The 17,046-nt window shown below is 38.3% G+C and overlaps 1 protein-coding gene across 2 annotated transcripts; it reads left to right on the forward strand.

The window, feature by feature from the left end:
* Nucleotides 1-11,691: 11,691 nt before the first annotated feature.
* LOC106409404 (putative 57 kDa heat shock protein) lies at nt 11,692-13,309 on the forward strand. Of its 2 annotated transcripts, none has more exons than XM_013850048.3 (5): nt 11,692-11,784; nt 12,091-12,159; nt 12,264-12,620; nt 12,731-12,766; nt 12,855-13,309. In XM_013850048.3, exons 2-5 carry the CDS (start codon nt 12,117-12,119, stop codon nt 13,154-13,156), a joined length of 738 nt encoding a protein of 245 aa, XP_013705502.2. In that variant the 5' UTR covers nt 11,692-11,784; nt 12,091-12,116; the 3' UTR covers nt 13,157-13,309. The 2 variants fall into 2 exon arrangements, with proteins under 2 accessions (XP_013705502.2, XP_013705503.2); XM_013850049.3 differs by having other exon boundaries at nt 11,751-11,924.
* The last annotated feature ends 3,737 nt before the right edge of the window (nt 13,310-17,046 follow it).

A 17,046-nucleotide genomic window follows, 5' to 3' on the forward strand; every position in this document is an offset into this window, starting at 1 on the left:
AGGCTATTGAAATTACAACTATCCCTTTGTGACCAAACAAAAAAAGGAATTTTTTTTACGTTTCTACCCCTCGCAAGTCGTCTGTTTAGACGACTTGAAAATAAGTCGTCCAGACGACTTAACTGAAAGTCGTCTGTTTAGACGACTTGAAAATAAGTCGTCCAGACGACTTAACTGAAAGTCGTCTGGACAGTTAGTCTTAAACATAATTTAAAAATTTTGTAAAAAATATTTTGATAAGTGAAAAAATGGGAATTATGTAATTAACATATGTCTTAGGAGGTATAAATTAAGATATAACAAATTTCAATTGTTTTCAGCATAGATGAGTGAAAGTAGTGAGTCATGATATTCTTTAGTTTATGTTTCATCAACATATGTTGTAGTATTGTATGTGTTCTTAGGGTTAGATTTTGGAAAGCATTAAAACCGTTTTTGAAATTTTTTAAAATTACTTATGCGTGTTCATTTCTGTGTATAGTAAACACTATTTAAGTATAATTTGATTTTATAACGTGGTTAGTTAGTTAATCTAGTCATTTTAGTTTAGGGGTTCATTTTAGGGTCTAGGACGACTTAATATTTTGTCGTCTGAAAACAGACGACTAAATATTAAGTCATCTATTGTACATTATCAGCCATAATAAGTCGTCTTAACCGGACCAAACCTTAAAGTTTACCAATGTACTTTTAAAGCTAACCGGATTATTTACCCAATATATAAGGTGATTTTTTCCTTTTTTGTTTCATTTTTCGCGAAATTCAGAAACCCTAACAGTTCTCTCTCAAAGGCGATTTCGAATTCCCACGATTTCCGAACAAACCATCGTTCTCAACGTCGGCTATCTATCTCACTTCATTCTCACTGTTGTCGCCGCAGCTTCTTCTAACCCTAGCGCCGCCGATTCCTCTAAACCCTAGCGCCGCCGATTCCTCTAAACCCTAGCGCCGCCGCTTCCACTATTTCCGAACAAACCGTCGCCCTCGCCACCGTGGTCACCAACGTTCTCACCGCCGCTTCCTCTAAACACTAGCGCCGCCGCTTCTTCTAAACCCTAGCGCCGCCGCTTCTTCTCTGTAAACCTTAGCGCCGTTTCTCTGTAAACCCTAACGCCGCTAAGTCATCAATCTCGAGGAAAAGATGAACTTAAAACGTTGTCTCTATCAATTTACTCATTCTCACCGTTTCACGTTTATTTTTTCAGATCTATAACCGCAATGACGAGTACTCCAACTCCTTCTGCGACTGGAAGACTTGTAAGTAATTTAAGTCGTCTGGAAAGTCTTCCAACTGGACGACTTAGTAGATGACTTAAATATAAGTCGTCCATTTGGAAGACTTTCCAGACGACTTAATTATAAGTCGTCTACTAAGTCGTCTGGACTTTTATTGTTGTCTTTGATTATTTTGCAGACAAAAAGGATGGATATTCCAGAACTCCCCCGTATGTTATACACATCAGGGGAAGAGCCAGAAGCCCACAATAGCATTTCGTATCATACGGATAACAGCAAGTTGCATACTGCTCTTAGGGAAGCTCTTACTGATGACGAATTTGAAGAGTTGAAGGAGTCGAGTTTGGGAGTTTTCATCAAGTTCAAGGACCAGGGATTTGGTTGGGCTTCAAGGCTGGTTCACTACATGCTCAGTTTCAAGCTGGACATTAAGAAGAAGTATGAGATGTGGTCTCTCGTTGGTCCAGAACCTTTGAGGTTTTCACTGTTAGAGTTTGAAAACCTCACTGGTCTAAACTGCGAGTACATCGAGGACCTTGAGACACCAAAATGTGACGTTACCCAAGAGATGGTTTCTTTCTGGGGGATGCTGGGAGTTCATCTGGAAGCTGGGCCAACTACTGATCAGATAATATCAGCACTGAACAGATGCGGGGATTGGTCCAGGGAAGATCGCAAGCGGCTCGCGTACCTCTCCATCTTCACTGGATTCATTGAAGGGAGAAAGTTTTCAACCGCTACACGATCTACTCTGGCAAGGCTAGTGATGGATTTAGAACGGTTTGAGAATTATCCATGGGGGAGAGTCGCGTTTAAGGTGCTGATGGACTCTTTGTGGAACAAAGAAATTACTGGCTGTTACACCGTGGATGGGTTTATACAAGTTCATCAGGTCTGTGCGTACACAGCTATGCCGGAATTGGGTGCTAGTATTGGTGGTCCCAGAGCAGACAGTCCGTCTCCACCGATACTGGCTTACGAGGGCAGCAGAGGCCGCAGATCAATGAAAGCTGCTATCTTGAGTCAGGTATTTACTTCAATCCAAAAGACTGCGCAGACGACTTATAATAAGTCGTCTGGAAGGTCGTCCAGCTGGACGACTTATCTAACTCGATTCTTCTATTTACTGCAGACCCGCGTGATCAACTTTGTTGAGAAGGACATTAGTGAAATGTGGCCAAAATGGGACTCTGATGTTGAGGACCTGCCCGCGGAGAACATCATTAAAGTCATGTATGAGCGGAGACCGTGGAAGTGGACCATGGATTGCTGGGAAGTCACTGGTACTAAAGTCTATACAAAACCTAAGGTTGTGACTCCATCGAAGAAAGCCAAAGAGATGGTTGTGTTGGAGGAGGAGGAGGAGGAGGAAGACAATCCAAGACCTCGGAAGAAAGCTCGTAAAGAGGCTCCTAAAGTGGCTAGTGAAGAGGCTAGAGAAGAGGCTAGAGGGGTGACCAGAGAGGATTTGGAAATTATGTTCAAGGGCGTAGCTGACTGCATGAAAGAAGGGTTTAAGAAGTGCATGAGGGAGATTAGGAAGTTGTCCGATAGATTGGAAGCTGTGGAGAAGAAGGTTGGTGTCACCAATCAGGCTACCCCTCCACCTCTAACCAATCAGGCTACCCCTCAAGATAAACAGCCTACCCCTCTTGCCAAAGAAACCGGGGGTAGTAACAAACAGGCTACCCCTCATGCCAATGAAACCGTGGTTAGTAACCAGCCTCCTCCTCATCAAACCAAACAGCAGCCTCCTCCTCCTCAAAAGAAACAGCCTCCTCCTCCTCCTCCTCAAAAGAAACAGCCTCCTCCTCAAAAGAAACAGCCTCCTCAAATCAAAGAGGTTAGTATCAAATCCAGGGTTAACTAGTTGTCCAGACGACTGTAAAAGTTGTCTGGACGACTAGTTGACCCTGGACGACTTAAACGTAAGTTGTCTGGACGACTAGTTGACCACGGAAGACTTAATTTTAAGTCGTCCAGGGTCAACTAGTCGTCCAGACGATTTATATTTAAGTCGTCCAGGGTCAACTAGTCGTCCAGACAACTTTTATTTAAGTCGTCCAGACAACTTTTATTTAAGTCGTCCAGGGTTAACTTGTGTGCAACTTTTATTGCAGAGATGGTTGCCGGAGGATACAGCAACCGAGGCGAACTCGGTATATAAGATCTTGCCGGAGGATAAAGCAGATGGTGTCACCTCCAAACAACCGAGCCTCGCTTCCACCGAGCCAAGCGATCCAGTTTCAGAACCGAGCCTGGTTGTATTGGACAAGCGTGCAAAGAGTAAACGAGCGAAGAAACCTGCTCCCACTGTGAGATCTCCTTATACGGCAGAGAAAAAAAAAGATAAAGTGGCAGCCTATAATCCATTTCCGCCAGTAAACAAAGATAAGTTGAAGGAACTCGCTGATTGGTTGAAAACTGATCCGTAAGTGATTGCTTTACCCATAATAGCTTGATTTAGTCGTCCAAAACTGATTGCTTTTTTGTTTGCAGTCATTATTCAACTAAGACCGAGGACAAACCACGTACATCACCAACAAGGTGGTACCACTTCCTCCAGACAGCCAGAGGATGGCTGGAAGACTGCGTAAGTCTTCTGCACACGATTTAAGTCGTCTACAAAGTCGTCCAAGTAGACTACTTTCCAGACGTCTTAAAGATAAATCGTCTGGAAAGTCGTCTACTTGGACGACCACGTAGACGACTTATATTTAAGTCGTCTGGTAACTTCTAACTTGTTATATTTAATATGCAGCATATAGATGCTTGGATTAATGTGCTAAGGCAGAGGTATCAAGAGAACCCACAAGCTTTCAGGAGCGAGCGAATGTGCTTCCTGGATCACAACTTTTCCCAGTCTTGGAGAGAGCAGTATCACCTCTTCAAAACATCGGAACCTGATCACAAAGGTTTAGGAAGAGTTCTACCTGGTGGGGCGTCGAATTTTTATGACGGATCAATACCTTCATTTTGCCAATCAAACAAGAAGTGGGGGGAGGACATTGATGATATCTATGCGCCAGTGAACTTGAACGACAATCATTGGGTTGCTATTTGGATATCGATCCCTAAGAGGCACATAGTCGTCTGGGACAGCATACCTTCATCTAGTGTACCAGACGCATGGGATGCGATAATGGAGCCTTTTCTCCAGATGGTCCCTTATCTGCTTGTTGAGTGCGCAGCCACCGACGAAATACGGGTCAAATACGGGTTGGAGCCATACACATATGAGAGACCGCTGAAAGGTGTACCCACGGCCAACAATGGTGATTGTGGCGTGTACGCTGTAAAGTACATTGAATGTCATGCTCTTGGGGTCTCCTTTGACCCTAAAGACTTTGCTAGGTGCAACGCGAAGAAAATGAGGGATAATATGGCGGTGGATATATGGAAGGAGCTTGTTGATCAGCATTTGAAAGAAAATGTGGATGGTGATAAGTTCGTGGGCATATATGATTAGATTTGTGTTTGTATTTGAACCTGTCTTTGTATTTGAACATGATTTTTTAACGAGCGAAATATTTGTATTTCAGCTTGTCTTTGTATAGATTTGTAAATATATAAGTTGTCTGGAAGAAATAAGTCGTCTGGAAGGTTTTCCAACTTGACGACTTACAAATAAGTCGTCTAGAAGGTTTGGACGACTTATTATAAGTCGTCTGGAAGGTTTTCCAACTGGACGACTTACACTGGACTTCTAAAAATAAAATACACTGGACGACTTACACTGGACTTCTAAAAATAAAATACACTGGACGACTTAGTAGAAGGTAGTCTAAAAATAAAATACACTTGAAGGGATAGTAGAAGGTCGTCTAAAAATAAAATACACTGGACGACTTAGTAGAAGGTCGTCTAAAAATAAAATACACTGGACGACTAAAAATTTAGTCGTCTGGACGGGTAATCAAGACTGGACGACTTAAATTTAGGTCGTCTGGACAACTAGTCAACTGGTTGTGTACATTGTGGTTTCGTATGGCCAGTTTCCTTGCAGTTTGAGCATCTCCGTGCCCTGTGTTTCTTCCTGGGTTTGTGTCCTCTCATCCTAGATAGCTCCAACCAAGATTGCCATCTTGATTTCTTCGGTCTCCCCCGACCACGCTTTAGTTCTGGAGGAAAGCATTCTCGTTCCTCAATATGTTGTGACACGATAGGATATATATTCTCTGAGTATCCTGCATACAGATAATTCTTTGAGTACAGTGGACATACAAGTGTGGAGATATGCAAACCAGCATGTGTTCCAGCAGCTATAGCATGAGAGCAAGGTATTTTCTCCACTCCATAGACACCACAATCACACTTTGCATGTTCCAAATCAACCACACAGTCCATTTTGCCACCTTTGACAAAGAAATGCCATCCATCAATTGGTTCGACCGTCATCGTATCCGCTATCTCTTCTCGAACAGCAAGCAAGTATTCAACACCCCCGCTATGTTCAGTTGTGAGACTCAAAGCATCTTGTCTCCTTTTCCAATACCATTTTCCTAACTTCTGCCTTATGAACTCCAGCAGGAACGTAATCGGAAATCCTCTTGCTCGCTTCAGTGCGGAATTAATAGATTCAGCAATGTTGCTTGTTTTTATGTTGAACCTGTTCCCCTTACAATAAACCCTTGACCATAGCCTGACGTCGGCTTTCTCCAAATACGTTGCAAGTTCCGGGTTTGCACTCCGTATCTCAGCCATGTACCGGTCAAAATCGTAAACCGTGTGAGCATAAGCAGCCCCTTTCACCAAGTACATGAGATGTTTCCCTTTAAACTTTTTGACAATGTTATCTTGAAGGTGATAATAACATATTCCTCGGGTTGCCCAAGGAAACACCTTATCACACGCACTTTTAATGGCCTTGTGCCGGTCGGAGACTATCACCAGAGGCTTGTCATGAGATATACAACTAGCCAATTTTGTGAAAAACCATTCCCAAGAAGGTACATCTTCCTCATCCACGATCCCAAAAGCCAATGGGAATATCTGAAAATTGCCATCTTGTGCGGCTGCAACTAACATAGTTCCTCCATACTTTCCACTTAGGTGAGTTCCATCCACCACAATGACCCTTCTCTGATACTTAAAACCTTTGATAGAAGCTCCAAAAGAGAGAAATAGATACTTAAATCTTTTCATAGAATCAAGTTCTATCGCCGTGATAGAATCAGGATTTGCAATGGAGATTTGCTCGAGATATGATGCCAGACGCGAATACCCTTCTTCTGCTGATCCTCTCACCAATCTTTGTGCATATAACAGTGCTCTGTATGAAGTGGTGTAATCAAGCGCCATGCCAAACATGTTCCTCATTGCATCAGTGATATGCTGCGGAGTTATCCCATCAATGATTCCAACACGATCAATGAAAAGACTACCTACATACTTCGGAGTACAGTGTCTCCGCTGAGCGATTCGGTCTCCCGCTGAGCATAAATGTTTTTCCACATACTTTGTTACCCAAAACGTGTTTGTCCCATGTTTGACACTCGCTCTGACCTTCCATCCACAATAGCTAACCCGACATGTTGCCACAACGAGAGTTTTCGTTGATTTGTATAATCTGAAAGAAAACTTACCCCTCACTGCTGCCAACCGCAGCTCTGAAAGCAGTGCACCCTTGCTAACAAAACTCTGGTTGACATAGATACTGGTACCATTCGATTTTCCTCCTTCAATAGCATTTGTCTTAGCATATGTCTTTTGGATTTCTTCAAAACAAATATTATCATCATCTTCCTCGTCCTCATCTGGAACCTTTCCATAAAGACTGTAATCCCCACCATTCTGATCCGTTTCACCAACAATAGAATTATCAGCATCCTCCTCCCCATTTTCCTCCTCCCCATCTTGATTTTCATCTTCAACAAACTCATTATCACCAACATCTTCATCATCATCACCAACATCTTCTTCCCATTCACCAGCTTCATCATTATCACCAACATCTTTTTCCCATTCACCAGCTTCATCAATATCCCTTTTCTCTGAAACCGTTTCGACCTTGCTGCGGCTTGATACACAAAGACATACTCTATGGGTTTTGAGTATCTCCAGCAAGTTTCGAACTTGTCTATCACTTGTAACATGAATGGGAAGACTGCCTGGAGCCATCATCATTTCTGCTGGTAATGAGTAGCTAATCTCCACACTCACTGTTCTCATGTCCAGGTTATAATCTTCTTGAGCCATTGCAACAAGTTCAGCATGTGTTGAATCTTCATTCAATAAAAACAATCTTGCTCCTTTGAGATCATCAACCACAAAATCCCAACGGAAATCTCTCAACAACCATTCTCCATACACTGCATGTAACTGAAAAATCATCTGCAAATATTCAAAATAAAACACATTAGTAAACATAGAGAAAATGAAGAAGTTCAATAAACATTGCCGCAGACGACTTAGCATTAAGTCGTCCAGAAGACTTAAAGGTAAGTCGTCTAAAGAGGTCACTTTTGCAATTGAAAATTAAAAGGGACGACTTAATTCTAAGTCGTCCGGCTTTGTTTGTTAAAAAAAAAACTTCAGACGACTTATATATAAGTCGTCTACGAGAAACGGGCTAGTTTTGCATTTGACCGAATCGTGTCAGATCTTTGACTATTTCTGGACGACTTATAATTCAGTCGTCTCTGGGAAAGTTAAAATTTCAATATTTTATGAAAACTTGACGACTTACGTGTAAGTCGTCCTAGGTTAGTTTTGTAATTGAAAAATAAAACTTGAAATTTAACTTTCTCCAGACGACTTAGATGAAAGTCGTCCAGCTAAACGACTTAATTTAAGGTCGTCCGGGATAAGCAAAGTTTGACCAGAAAATTGGGAAAAATTCTGGACGACTTTGCTTTCCCCGGACGACTTTAAATTAAGTCTTCTGGAGGGACGACTTTATATTAAGTCGTCTGGTTAAAGTTAAATTATGAAGTTTTATTTTTCAATTACAAAACTAACCTAGGACGACTTACACGTAAGTCGTCAAGTTTTCATAAAATATTGAAATTTTAACTTTCCCAGAGACGACTGAATTATAAGTCGTCCAGAAATAGTCAAAGATCTGACACGATTCGGTCAAATGCAAAACTAGCCCGTTTCTCGTAGACGACTTATATATAAGTCGTCTGGAGTGTTTTTTTTTAACAAACAAAGCTGGACGACTTAATTTAAGTCGTCCGTTTGACCAGAAGACTCATCAGTAAGTCTTCTACATACAGATGACTTACTAGTAAGTCTTCTACGCGAACAGATCTTGAAAAAAAATTCAAATTCGTACCTTAAACTAGGTGAGATGACTTCGTTTGCACACAGGGTCTTCTCCAACCACCCAGAACCTCAAACGAAAGCAACCGTAAGTCAAAACGAAAGAAATATGGCTCTGTCAACCATAGCCCATATTTTGAATCAAAAGCTTGAGTTTTTTGGATGAATATAGAGAGAAAGTGAAAGAAATGTTGTTTTTAGTTCATAACAATTGAAACAGAGAGAGTGTAAAGAGATTTACGTGCATTAAAGGGCATTAAAAGCTCCAAACAGTTCGTACAAGGTTGTTGCCACTATTCATTGCAGTGGCAATATTGTAAATACTTGAAGAAGATGAGGTTGAGACAGTAAAGAAGCCATTTTCGAAAAAAAAAAAAAATGTTAATGGCATTTTCGTAGATAAAATGCAGGTGTAGGGTTAAAATCTCAAAAAAAAAAGAGTCAAAAGAAAAGGTTAGTTTTCTGTTTGACTCCAAGTTTTGAGTCACTTTTGCAAAAAGCCCTAAAAAATATTTAAAAATTAAACAGTAGGCGAGAAGTCAAGCTGAGATTCTCAATGAGACTTTCTTGAAAACTCTTTAGAAGTTTAGAACCTTTGTACCCATTTGGCAATTAGTGATTGGTTTTCTATTATTAACAAAATTAAAATTAAATAATGTACTTATATCATATTAAAATATTAAATAAAAAATGGCTAAGAAACTTAAGATGAGAAACCCACTAATAACTCTAAGACTTCAGCTGGATTACATATTTTTGGAAGGAAATGCTTTGAAATGATTAATTACATTAGTTCCATAAAAAAAAAATTACTATCTTCGGTAGAAAAAATCATTTTGTATATCGTTTTTACTTCATCACTTTTAAATGTAAGGGTACAATTTTGTCTAACATTGGACACTTCACACTCGCGTGTATATACTACAATTTGAATCAGTTGTTCTTTACAAGACTTTATGTACTACATTATACTATATTTATTACAATTGATTCATATTAATAATATGACAACAAACGTAATACATATTGGATGGCGATAATGATGAATGAGAAGACGGTCCTGGTGGGAGAAGAAGAAAAGGAGTTAAGGAGGATGAAGAGAAGGAGGAAGAAAAATAGGGAAGGAAACGTTCTTGCATATAGTTTCTAGTTTCGTAAAATCATTATATTGGTATATTTTGATTAAAAAAATTAAATACTAAAGATTCTTTTAATTCTTTAGAAATTTAACAAAACTCAACATTCCCACTAACTCTTCATTAGTCTCAGTTTCAGTATCTAAACGGGAATAGTTGTTCTTGTGATATGTGTGGAGCAGACCCGGAGTTAACGGGCCAGACAGTGCAGCCACACCCAGGATTGACCCAAGGACCGGCTAGTGATTATGAGTACAAACAGCTTCTAGAAGGCAGCGTATACGTGCGTTTAGACATGCCTGGCGTTTCCGAAGACAACGTTAACATCAATATCGACGAGTGACGACGTGAATAGGAGTGTGAATTAATGTGGTTAGTGAAGTTCCTGCCGTCAGCCTTGACTCAGGTGGTCGGTCATATTCTGCTGACGCTGCTCTGCGAGGCCCTTCTGCCTGCACATTTACACCTCCTCTGGAGAGCAACGTCGAGAACAGTGTGGTGTGCCTCTTCATCCATCCAGCTTGATTTCATTTCTAAAACACGTTTGTGTTTCTTTTTTAGTTCCATATTCCGCAGAAGAAGTCGGGATTATGTAGTATTTTAATGTTCTTCATCACTATGTTTCAAATACGAATATATAACGTATTTTTAGCAAATAGTAAAAGATTCCACCAATAAAAGACTCATGCGACATCTCAAGGTAAACAATAATTATAGAAACCAAAAGTTGAAACCCGAATGTCGATGCGAAGAATTTTTCTGATTAAAAACTTGAAAGAAGGCGTTTACGGTCAATGATGAAGACAATTTAATATTACCTTTTTATTTGTTTGAAATTTCAGATAATAATGCATAATCATTTCTTTTTTTGAAGATTAGATTTACTCACAAAATTTTCAAACTCAAGCTTCGGGATGATGTACAGTAAGTTTAATAAAGTACCATAACATAGCAAATCAATTTCAAAAATTTAATGTGAAGCATGGCGATACTATACATTATCCTTGTTCGATGAATAGACTCGAGTATATACGAAAATTCTCCTCAAGAGCGGAGCAAGAGTAAGTCAAGTGGTGCAAAGGGATTTGGTTCACCTATGCTACACCAAAATTTGTTTCACCTCTTACACCTATGCAAATGAATCTCACAGAATGTATTATTTCCAGATATCACTGGAGTAATCCTAATAACAAAGGGAACTAACATTATTGTTTAGTGTGTTTCTTTTCTAAAATTCACTTTAACGCACATAATTTATTTGGACAGAAACTATATTATATGTTATGTACTTTTTCTAGCGTAAACCGCTTAAAATTAGAAACCCACCATCTCTTAAAGCTACAGATATGTTCCTCGAAGTTAGTTACAGCTATATAGTTTTCTACATATGTGTTTTATGTTTTGATAAATCATACTTTAGCTATATATATATATGTCATATACATAAGAATTTATGTCGTAGCGTACATCTATTAATCTTTTATGCGTGATCTAGCCTATATTGATCTATTTCCAGAAGAAACTTAAATCATTGGATTCCATTGCGAATTATAATCACTTATTTGGTTGGATAAACAACAAAAGCTAAAAGACAAACTATATTTCTAACAGAATGAATTCATTGATTTTGGACATGCATCTACATCAGTTGTGCATTATCAATATGTATATTTGTATTTTTTAATATGTTTTCTTTCAGTAGATAGGAAAACATCCGTAAACTGTCGTCGATTGTATCGATGGCAGCATCTCACAACAATCGTCGTTAGGGAACATTTTCTTAATTTGGGGGTACATTACAATTTACACGGCTCTAAGAATGTAGTAAAGAAACTCTTTAAAAAAAAGAATGTAGTAAATTAAAGATAATATTCTACTAGATATGAATCTTTAATCCAATGAATCTAATTGAATGTTTAGAGTTTCTATGCCTTTCGGAAAATTGCATCCATGCCCAATCACATAATGTTTTGGCCCATAAAATATTGAATCAGATGGACTCCTTGAAGTTATATAGTTTGTCAAAGTAAGCATAGTACCACGTCAGCTTTGGAGTGACATCCCTACCTTCCGCCTATAAAAATCCCAAAACACAGAAGAAAAAGATAAACTGAGAAGAAAGAAACCTTTTAGTAGCAGATCAAAGGCAAGCTCGTCATGGTTTTATATGGGTCTTGTGTCTTTCTTTAGAAGTATATATCTTTAAAATGTTTTCTTCACAAATTTTCAAATGGGTTTGAGTAGTATTCCAAGAAGTTGAAATCTTTCCGAATGTTTTTCCCACAGGTTTGAAAAATGGGTTTGTGTAATATTTTCAAGCAAATGTCAGATCTTTTGTATATCTTTCCTTAGGTTTAAAAATTGATATCTAAAAATTATAAACCTTTGGAGTTGATGCATATTTTCATAGGTTTATGTAACCCTAACAAGCTCTACCTTACAAACCATGCAGTAACCCTAACAAGCTCTCATTGAATCATGGTGATCATCCTCTGTGCAAATCCTTTCCCCCACTCTAGCCGTATAATCTTCTGAACCAAAAGCCCAAATCTCTCTCTCTCTCTCATTTTTCTACAATTACGTAAGTTAATTAATTCTTTTTCTTTTCGATGTTGATTGGAGCAGAAGGGTTTTACGCTACCAACAACCCGTTTCAGACAAGTGGGCCAAAAGGACGCATCGAAAGCAAGATGATTGGGAACAATAGAATATTCATGAGGATTGATTTACCGGGGGTTGAACAAGGAAACGTTACTGTTACCATTGACGACTCAAAGAGAGGTGTGCTTATCAAAGCCGAGGAGCAAAGTCGCAACAAAAATGTCTCCTCCCTACGCAGCTACGAAACCCACGTCACTCTCGGCTACCATTGCAGCGAGATATCTACCATCGACAACCCTCAAGTAACCGACGGGGTTCTCAGGCTATTCATCTCCACGACCCACCTTAACATCTACGGGGTTCCATGCTCTGCCGATGAAGGTATGCTCTTTTCACATTTTTTTTTGGGTCAAAACTCTTTTCACATTTCTTTTCTCAACATTTACATTAGAAGTCTTTAATTAAAATGTTATTTGTTTTGGTGGTCAAAGATATCCACGGCCGCCTTGTCCTTGACGAACCCGATGGTAAATTTTATTAAAATTAGTTTTATTACAATGGTAAAATTTTATTAAAATTATTCAGTGTACGGGAATATTTGTTCTTGTGGAGCAGATCCAAATATGGCTTATGAGTACGGGACGCTCCCTGATGGCAGCGCATACTTGCGTTTAGACATGCCTGGCGTTCCCAAAGATGACTTCACTACCGACGTCGTCGACAAGGGGAGCGTAAAAGTGACTGGTCACGCTCCTGCCGTTAGCCACGACTCAAGTGGTCGGTCTTACTCTGCTGACGCGGGTATGCTCTGCGATCCTGGCGTCAGAATTTCCTATCTTGATGATGAGCTGGAGCGCTACGCGGAGAACGGTGTGATGCGCCTCATCATCCGTGATCCGTCCAGCTTGATTCCATGATGAAACCTCGTTTGTGTTTCTAGTTCCATATTCCGCAGAAGATCTCGGGATTATGTCGTGTTTTTTTTTAGAATGTTTTTCATCAGTACGTTCCAAAGACGCATATATAACGTATTAATAATAATTGATGAATGATGACCCTAATAACTATCATTCCGCGATGTGTCTATCAAATTGCAAAGAATATTTACAAATATATTTTTGCAACGAGTACACTGAAATTTTGTGGGCAATTAACTCTTTGAGTAGGAAGCAAATAATGAAAGATTTCACCAATAAACTCACAACACATCCTTTCCACTTTTCTATCTGTTGAAACATCTCTCTATGCATGGACAGGTGACAAAAAAAAAGGCTTACATACTTTTGAAACTATCTTCTAATCTCTCTGCAACACGTCTCCTTTCCATCTTTTTTTTTTTTGTCATCCTTGTGATTTAATCACCGCCTGAATGCATTTCACACACTAATTTATTTAGAGTACTCTTCTTCCTGATGACTATAAGTTTGGTTTGTGCTTATTCAAGTTAAAACCAATGGGATTTCATCTACCAAAAAGGTCTCTAATCCAACGCTGAAATAAGCGAATACCTGGTTATCAAACGACGATTCTGAAAAACAGGTCTCTAGCCCAAATAGTGTGTTGTCTGATGTTATTACAAACACACTCACCAAAAAGAACGCCCTTTAAGTCTCTGTCTGACACTCAATTCTAAATCTGGTATTGGTAGTCAAAAGAAGGTATTCAATTCAACTGTAAAAGACTGAGGGTCTATTTTTTTAGTTAATTATCAATGGGGGGGAAGTATCGAAGACAAGGGGTGGGACATACAATAGATTTTGTATCCAAGCATACGCCTCTTACCGTCTTACGTGTGAATAACTCAGATTTTTATTTATGAGATATAAGGGGAATGTGCCTGTTGCATGTATATGATCCAACATAGAAAAATATTTAACTTCTTTGAAATATTCTCTTTTTAAAAGGTATACTATAATTGCGTTTACTACCTCCTTTCTTAACAATTCTGAAATCAGATCCACCTTATAATGATCTACTTTCGAAAGAAAGTATTGACACCACTGCAAATTATAATCGCTTATTTGGATAAACAACAAAAGCTAAAAGAAAAACTACGAATTGTGTTTCTACTTCAACAAAAGCTAGAAGAAACTTAAATTATTGTCACAACTACGAACTGTGTTTTCTTTTCCACAGTTCACTTTTCGATGCCAGCGTGTCATAATAGTTGTCGTTAGGTAACTTTGTCTTAATTTGGGGTACATTACAAATTACACGGCCCAAAAAGTCTCAGTATATTTTTTTTTACAAATTTCATATTACCCCTTATATATGTCAATGGCGGAGAGGTCAAAAGTATATTTTTTACAATTCAAACTTACGCACATAATTTATTTTTGATTGAAACTATATGTTAAGTACTTCATTTATAAGGTAACCGCGTAGAAACCCACAATCTCTTTTTTTTTTTGGAACACCACTTTCATTAAAAAAAACTTAAAGTCTCGGACTACAAGAGTTCATAGAGCTACGAACATAAAACCATACAACACAAACGATAGATTTAGAGAAACCTCTAAAATAAAGAGACAACGAATTCATAGCAAAGCTTGAATGCGTCAAATTCACGGCAGAACCGGAAGGTTGAAATTTAGTCACATTGAAAAGTGACGTTGATATCCAATCCGCACCTCGGAATATCGTTGAAACGAGATCCGCTGCATCTTCAGGCCCCGAACGGACCGCTCCACAAGATAACAAGACGGTTATAGACTTGGAAATACACCTTCGCACATGGGCAGAAGGGGAAACACTTATCCGAGAGAAGGCAGGTGGTGATGATGATGATGATGATGATGAAGATGACAACGAACCCAGTAAACCCACCGGTAAAAAGACAACTAGTATTCTCTTCAGGAAAGAGAGGTATGACATTGTAAGCATATTGGTTTCGGTAAACAACCCGATGAATCCATCGGAATTCTTTAGCAAACTGGCTAAGTAGACCAGCCTACCCCATAAAAATGGACTTTGAAACTATGTTGTGAGACTGAATGAAATTTAAAAGGCTCACTAGGTCCAATCTACAAGCAAATAGGTCCATCTCACAGGCTTGAGCAATGGTGTTCTATTGACGTTGACAGGAACTCGAAACCCACAATCTCTTAAAAAGCAATATTTTCGTCGAAATTACCTATAAATAGTTTTGTACAGGAGTGTTTTTTATGTTTTGATAAATCATATATTTTAGGTATATACATTTCCTATCAGATTTTGTGTCGCAGCATACGTCTCTTACGTGTGAATTATTCAGATTTTTATATATGAGATATAAGGGGAATGCGCGATATTGCATGTATATGATCCAACATAGAAAAATATATAACGTTTTGAAATTTTCTCTTCGGTGCATGCTATACATGGGCATAATATTATCCCAATCTAAATTCCAGCTGAACCAAAAAAATATGCATGTCATCAAAATTTAATTGTAATATTATTAACTTTGAACAAATAGCGTAAAATTTTACGAACAAAACTGTGGAAATAATCAGTTTTGAATATATTTAATTATGTTCCAATTACACAACTTGCGTCAGACCACAGAAAAAAACAAATTCTAACATTTAAAAAAAAATAGAACAAAACCATTAAACATATGATATTTAGTAACTTAATAATGACAAACAATCGTATATAAAGAAAAACATAAATATGTATTTTATTAGTTTTTAAATGATTGAATTTGTTAGCAAAAAGTCATGGACCAAAGTACTAGTTTGTTTATAATTTGATGATATGACATAGCGTATCTGTTTGACTCTTTTTGTGTGTTATCAAGTGTAAAATATTGAATCATATTTGTTTATAATTTGTTATTAATTCTGAAAAGACTAAAAGAGGTAATAATTAGAAGAAAAAAAAAAGATTGGTTATCACTTATCACAAATTGCTTTCTCTTTGAAAACGTAACTTCATGTCTTTGTGTCAAGGTTCATAATTTCTCCCTGCGACGTCGCTCATCAGCAAGCAACAATACATTATACATATGCATCTTCCTTCCTTTTGTCTCTCTGTCTTAATTGGAACTTCTGATTTTCATATTTTTGTTGTTTATGTTTGAATCATATTTCATATACAATGTTTCTGAGTTTTTTTATTTGTGTGTTTTGTATCATTTGTGTGTTGATAACTTGACATAATGTATCATATGTTTTTGTTGTGGACGTATGTCACGTTTGAATACTAAAGTTTCATGCTGTGTCCGTATTTAAATTTTCTGTTTTCCGTCCCATTTCATGCCGTATCCGTATTTAAATTTTCTGTTTTCCGTCCCATTTCTGGTCTCGTTCCCGTCTCACTTCTCAGTGCAGCCTGAACTGAGGAAAAAATTCTAGATCCCCCCGCCGCGCTAGTTTGATGTTTTTGCTGTCGTTCCAACACTAGAAAAGTTAATTATATTAAGCAACGTATTGATGAACTTCATATATAAAAATATACATGTTCAAGGATAATAAATAGCTCATCAAATAAAACGAATCCTCCTGAAATTCACAAGGAAAACTAATTTGTGGCCCAGTGGGGCCATCCTGTGGACTGCAAAAAGGTTTTTGTAATGGTGATATTTGCTGGCCAGCAGCCCGGGTTTACTATGGAACAGTTGAAACTACTAATTGATCAGCACAACATTTTAAGATTTTTTTTATAGAAAAATTCAGCTAAAGTATATTTTGCGATGTGGCAAAGGAGTAACAAGAGGAACACCATAATCAACCAATGGACCGCCATAACAATAACATTACATAACGTCACATAATAAAGCTCCATCAGAAGTAGAAATTATTGAAGAAAAAATCGCCTTTAGAAT

Source organism: Brassica napus, chromosome C7 (genome assembly GCF_020379485.1).
Source record: "Brassica napus cultivar Da-Ae chromosome C7, Da-Ae, whole genome shotgun sequence".
Classification (NCBI taxonomy): Eukaryota; Viridiplantae; Streptophyta; class Magnoliopsida; order Brassicales; family Brassicaceae; genus Brassica; species Brassica napus.

Bases quoted from the DNA above. Each gene is read 5' to 3' on its own strand.
- LOC106409404 (XM_013850048.3), top strand. From the start codon at position 12,117: ATGGTGATCATCCTCTGTGCAAATCCTTTCCCCCACTCTAGCC. The intron at 12,621-12,730 runs GTATGCTCTTTT...TGGTGGTCAAAG, and splicing joins TCCATGCTCTGCCGATGAAG to ATATCCACGGCCGCCTTGTC. The intron at 12,767-12,854 runs GTAAATTTTATT...CTTGTGGAGCAG, and splicing joins TGTCCTTGACGAACCCGATG to ATCCAAATATGGCTTATGAG.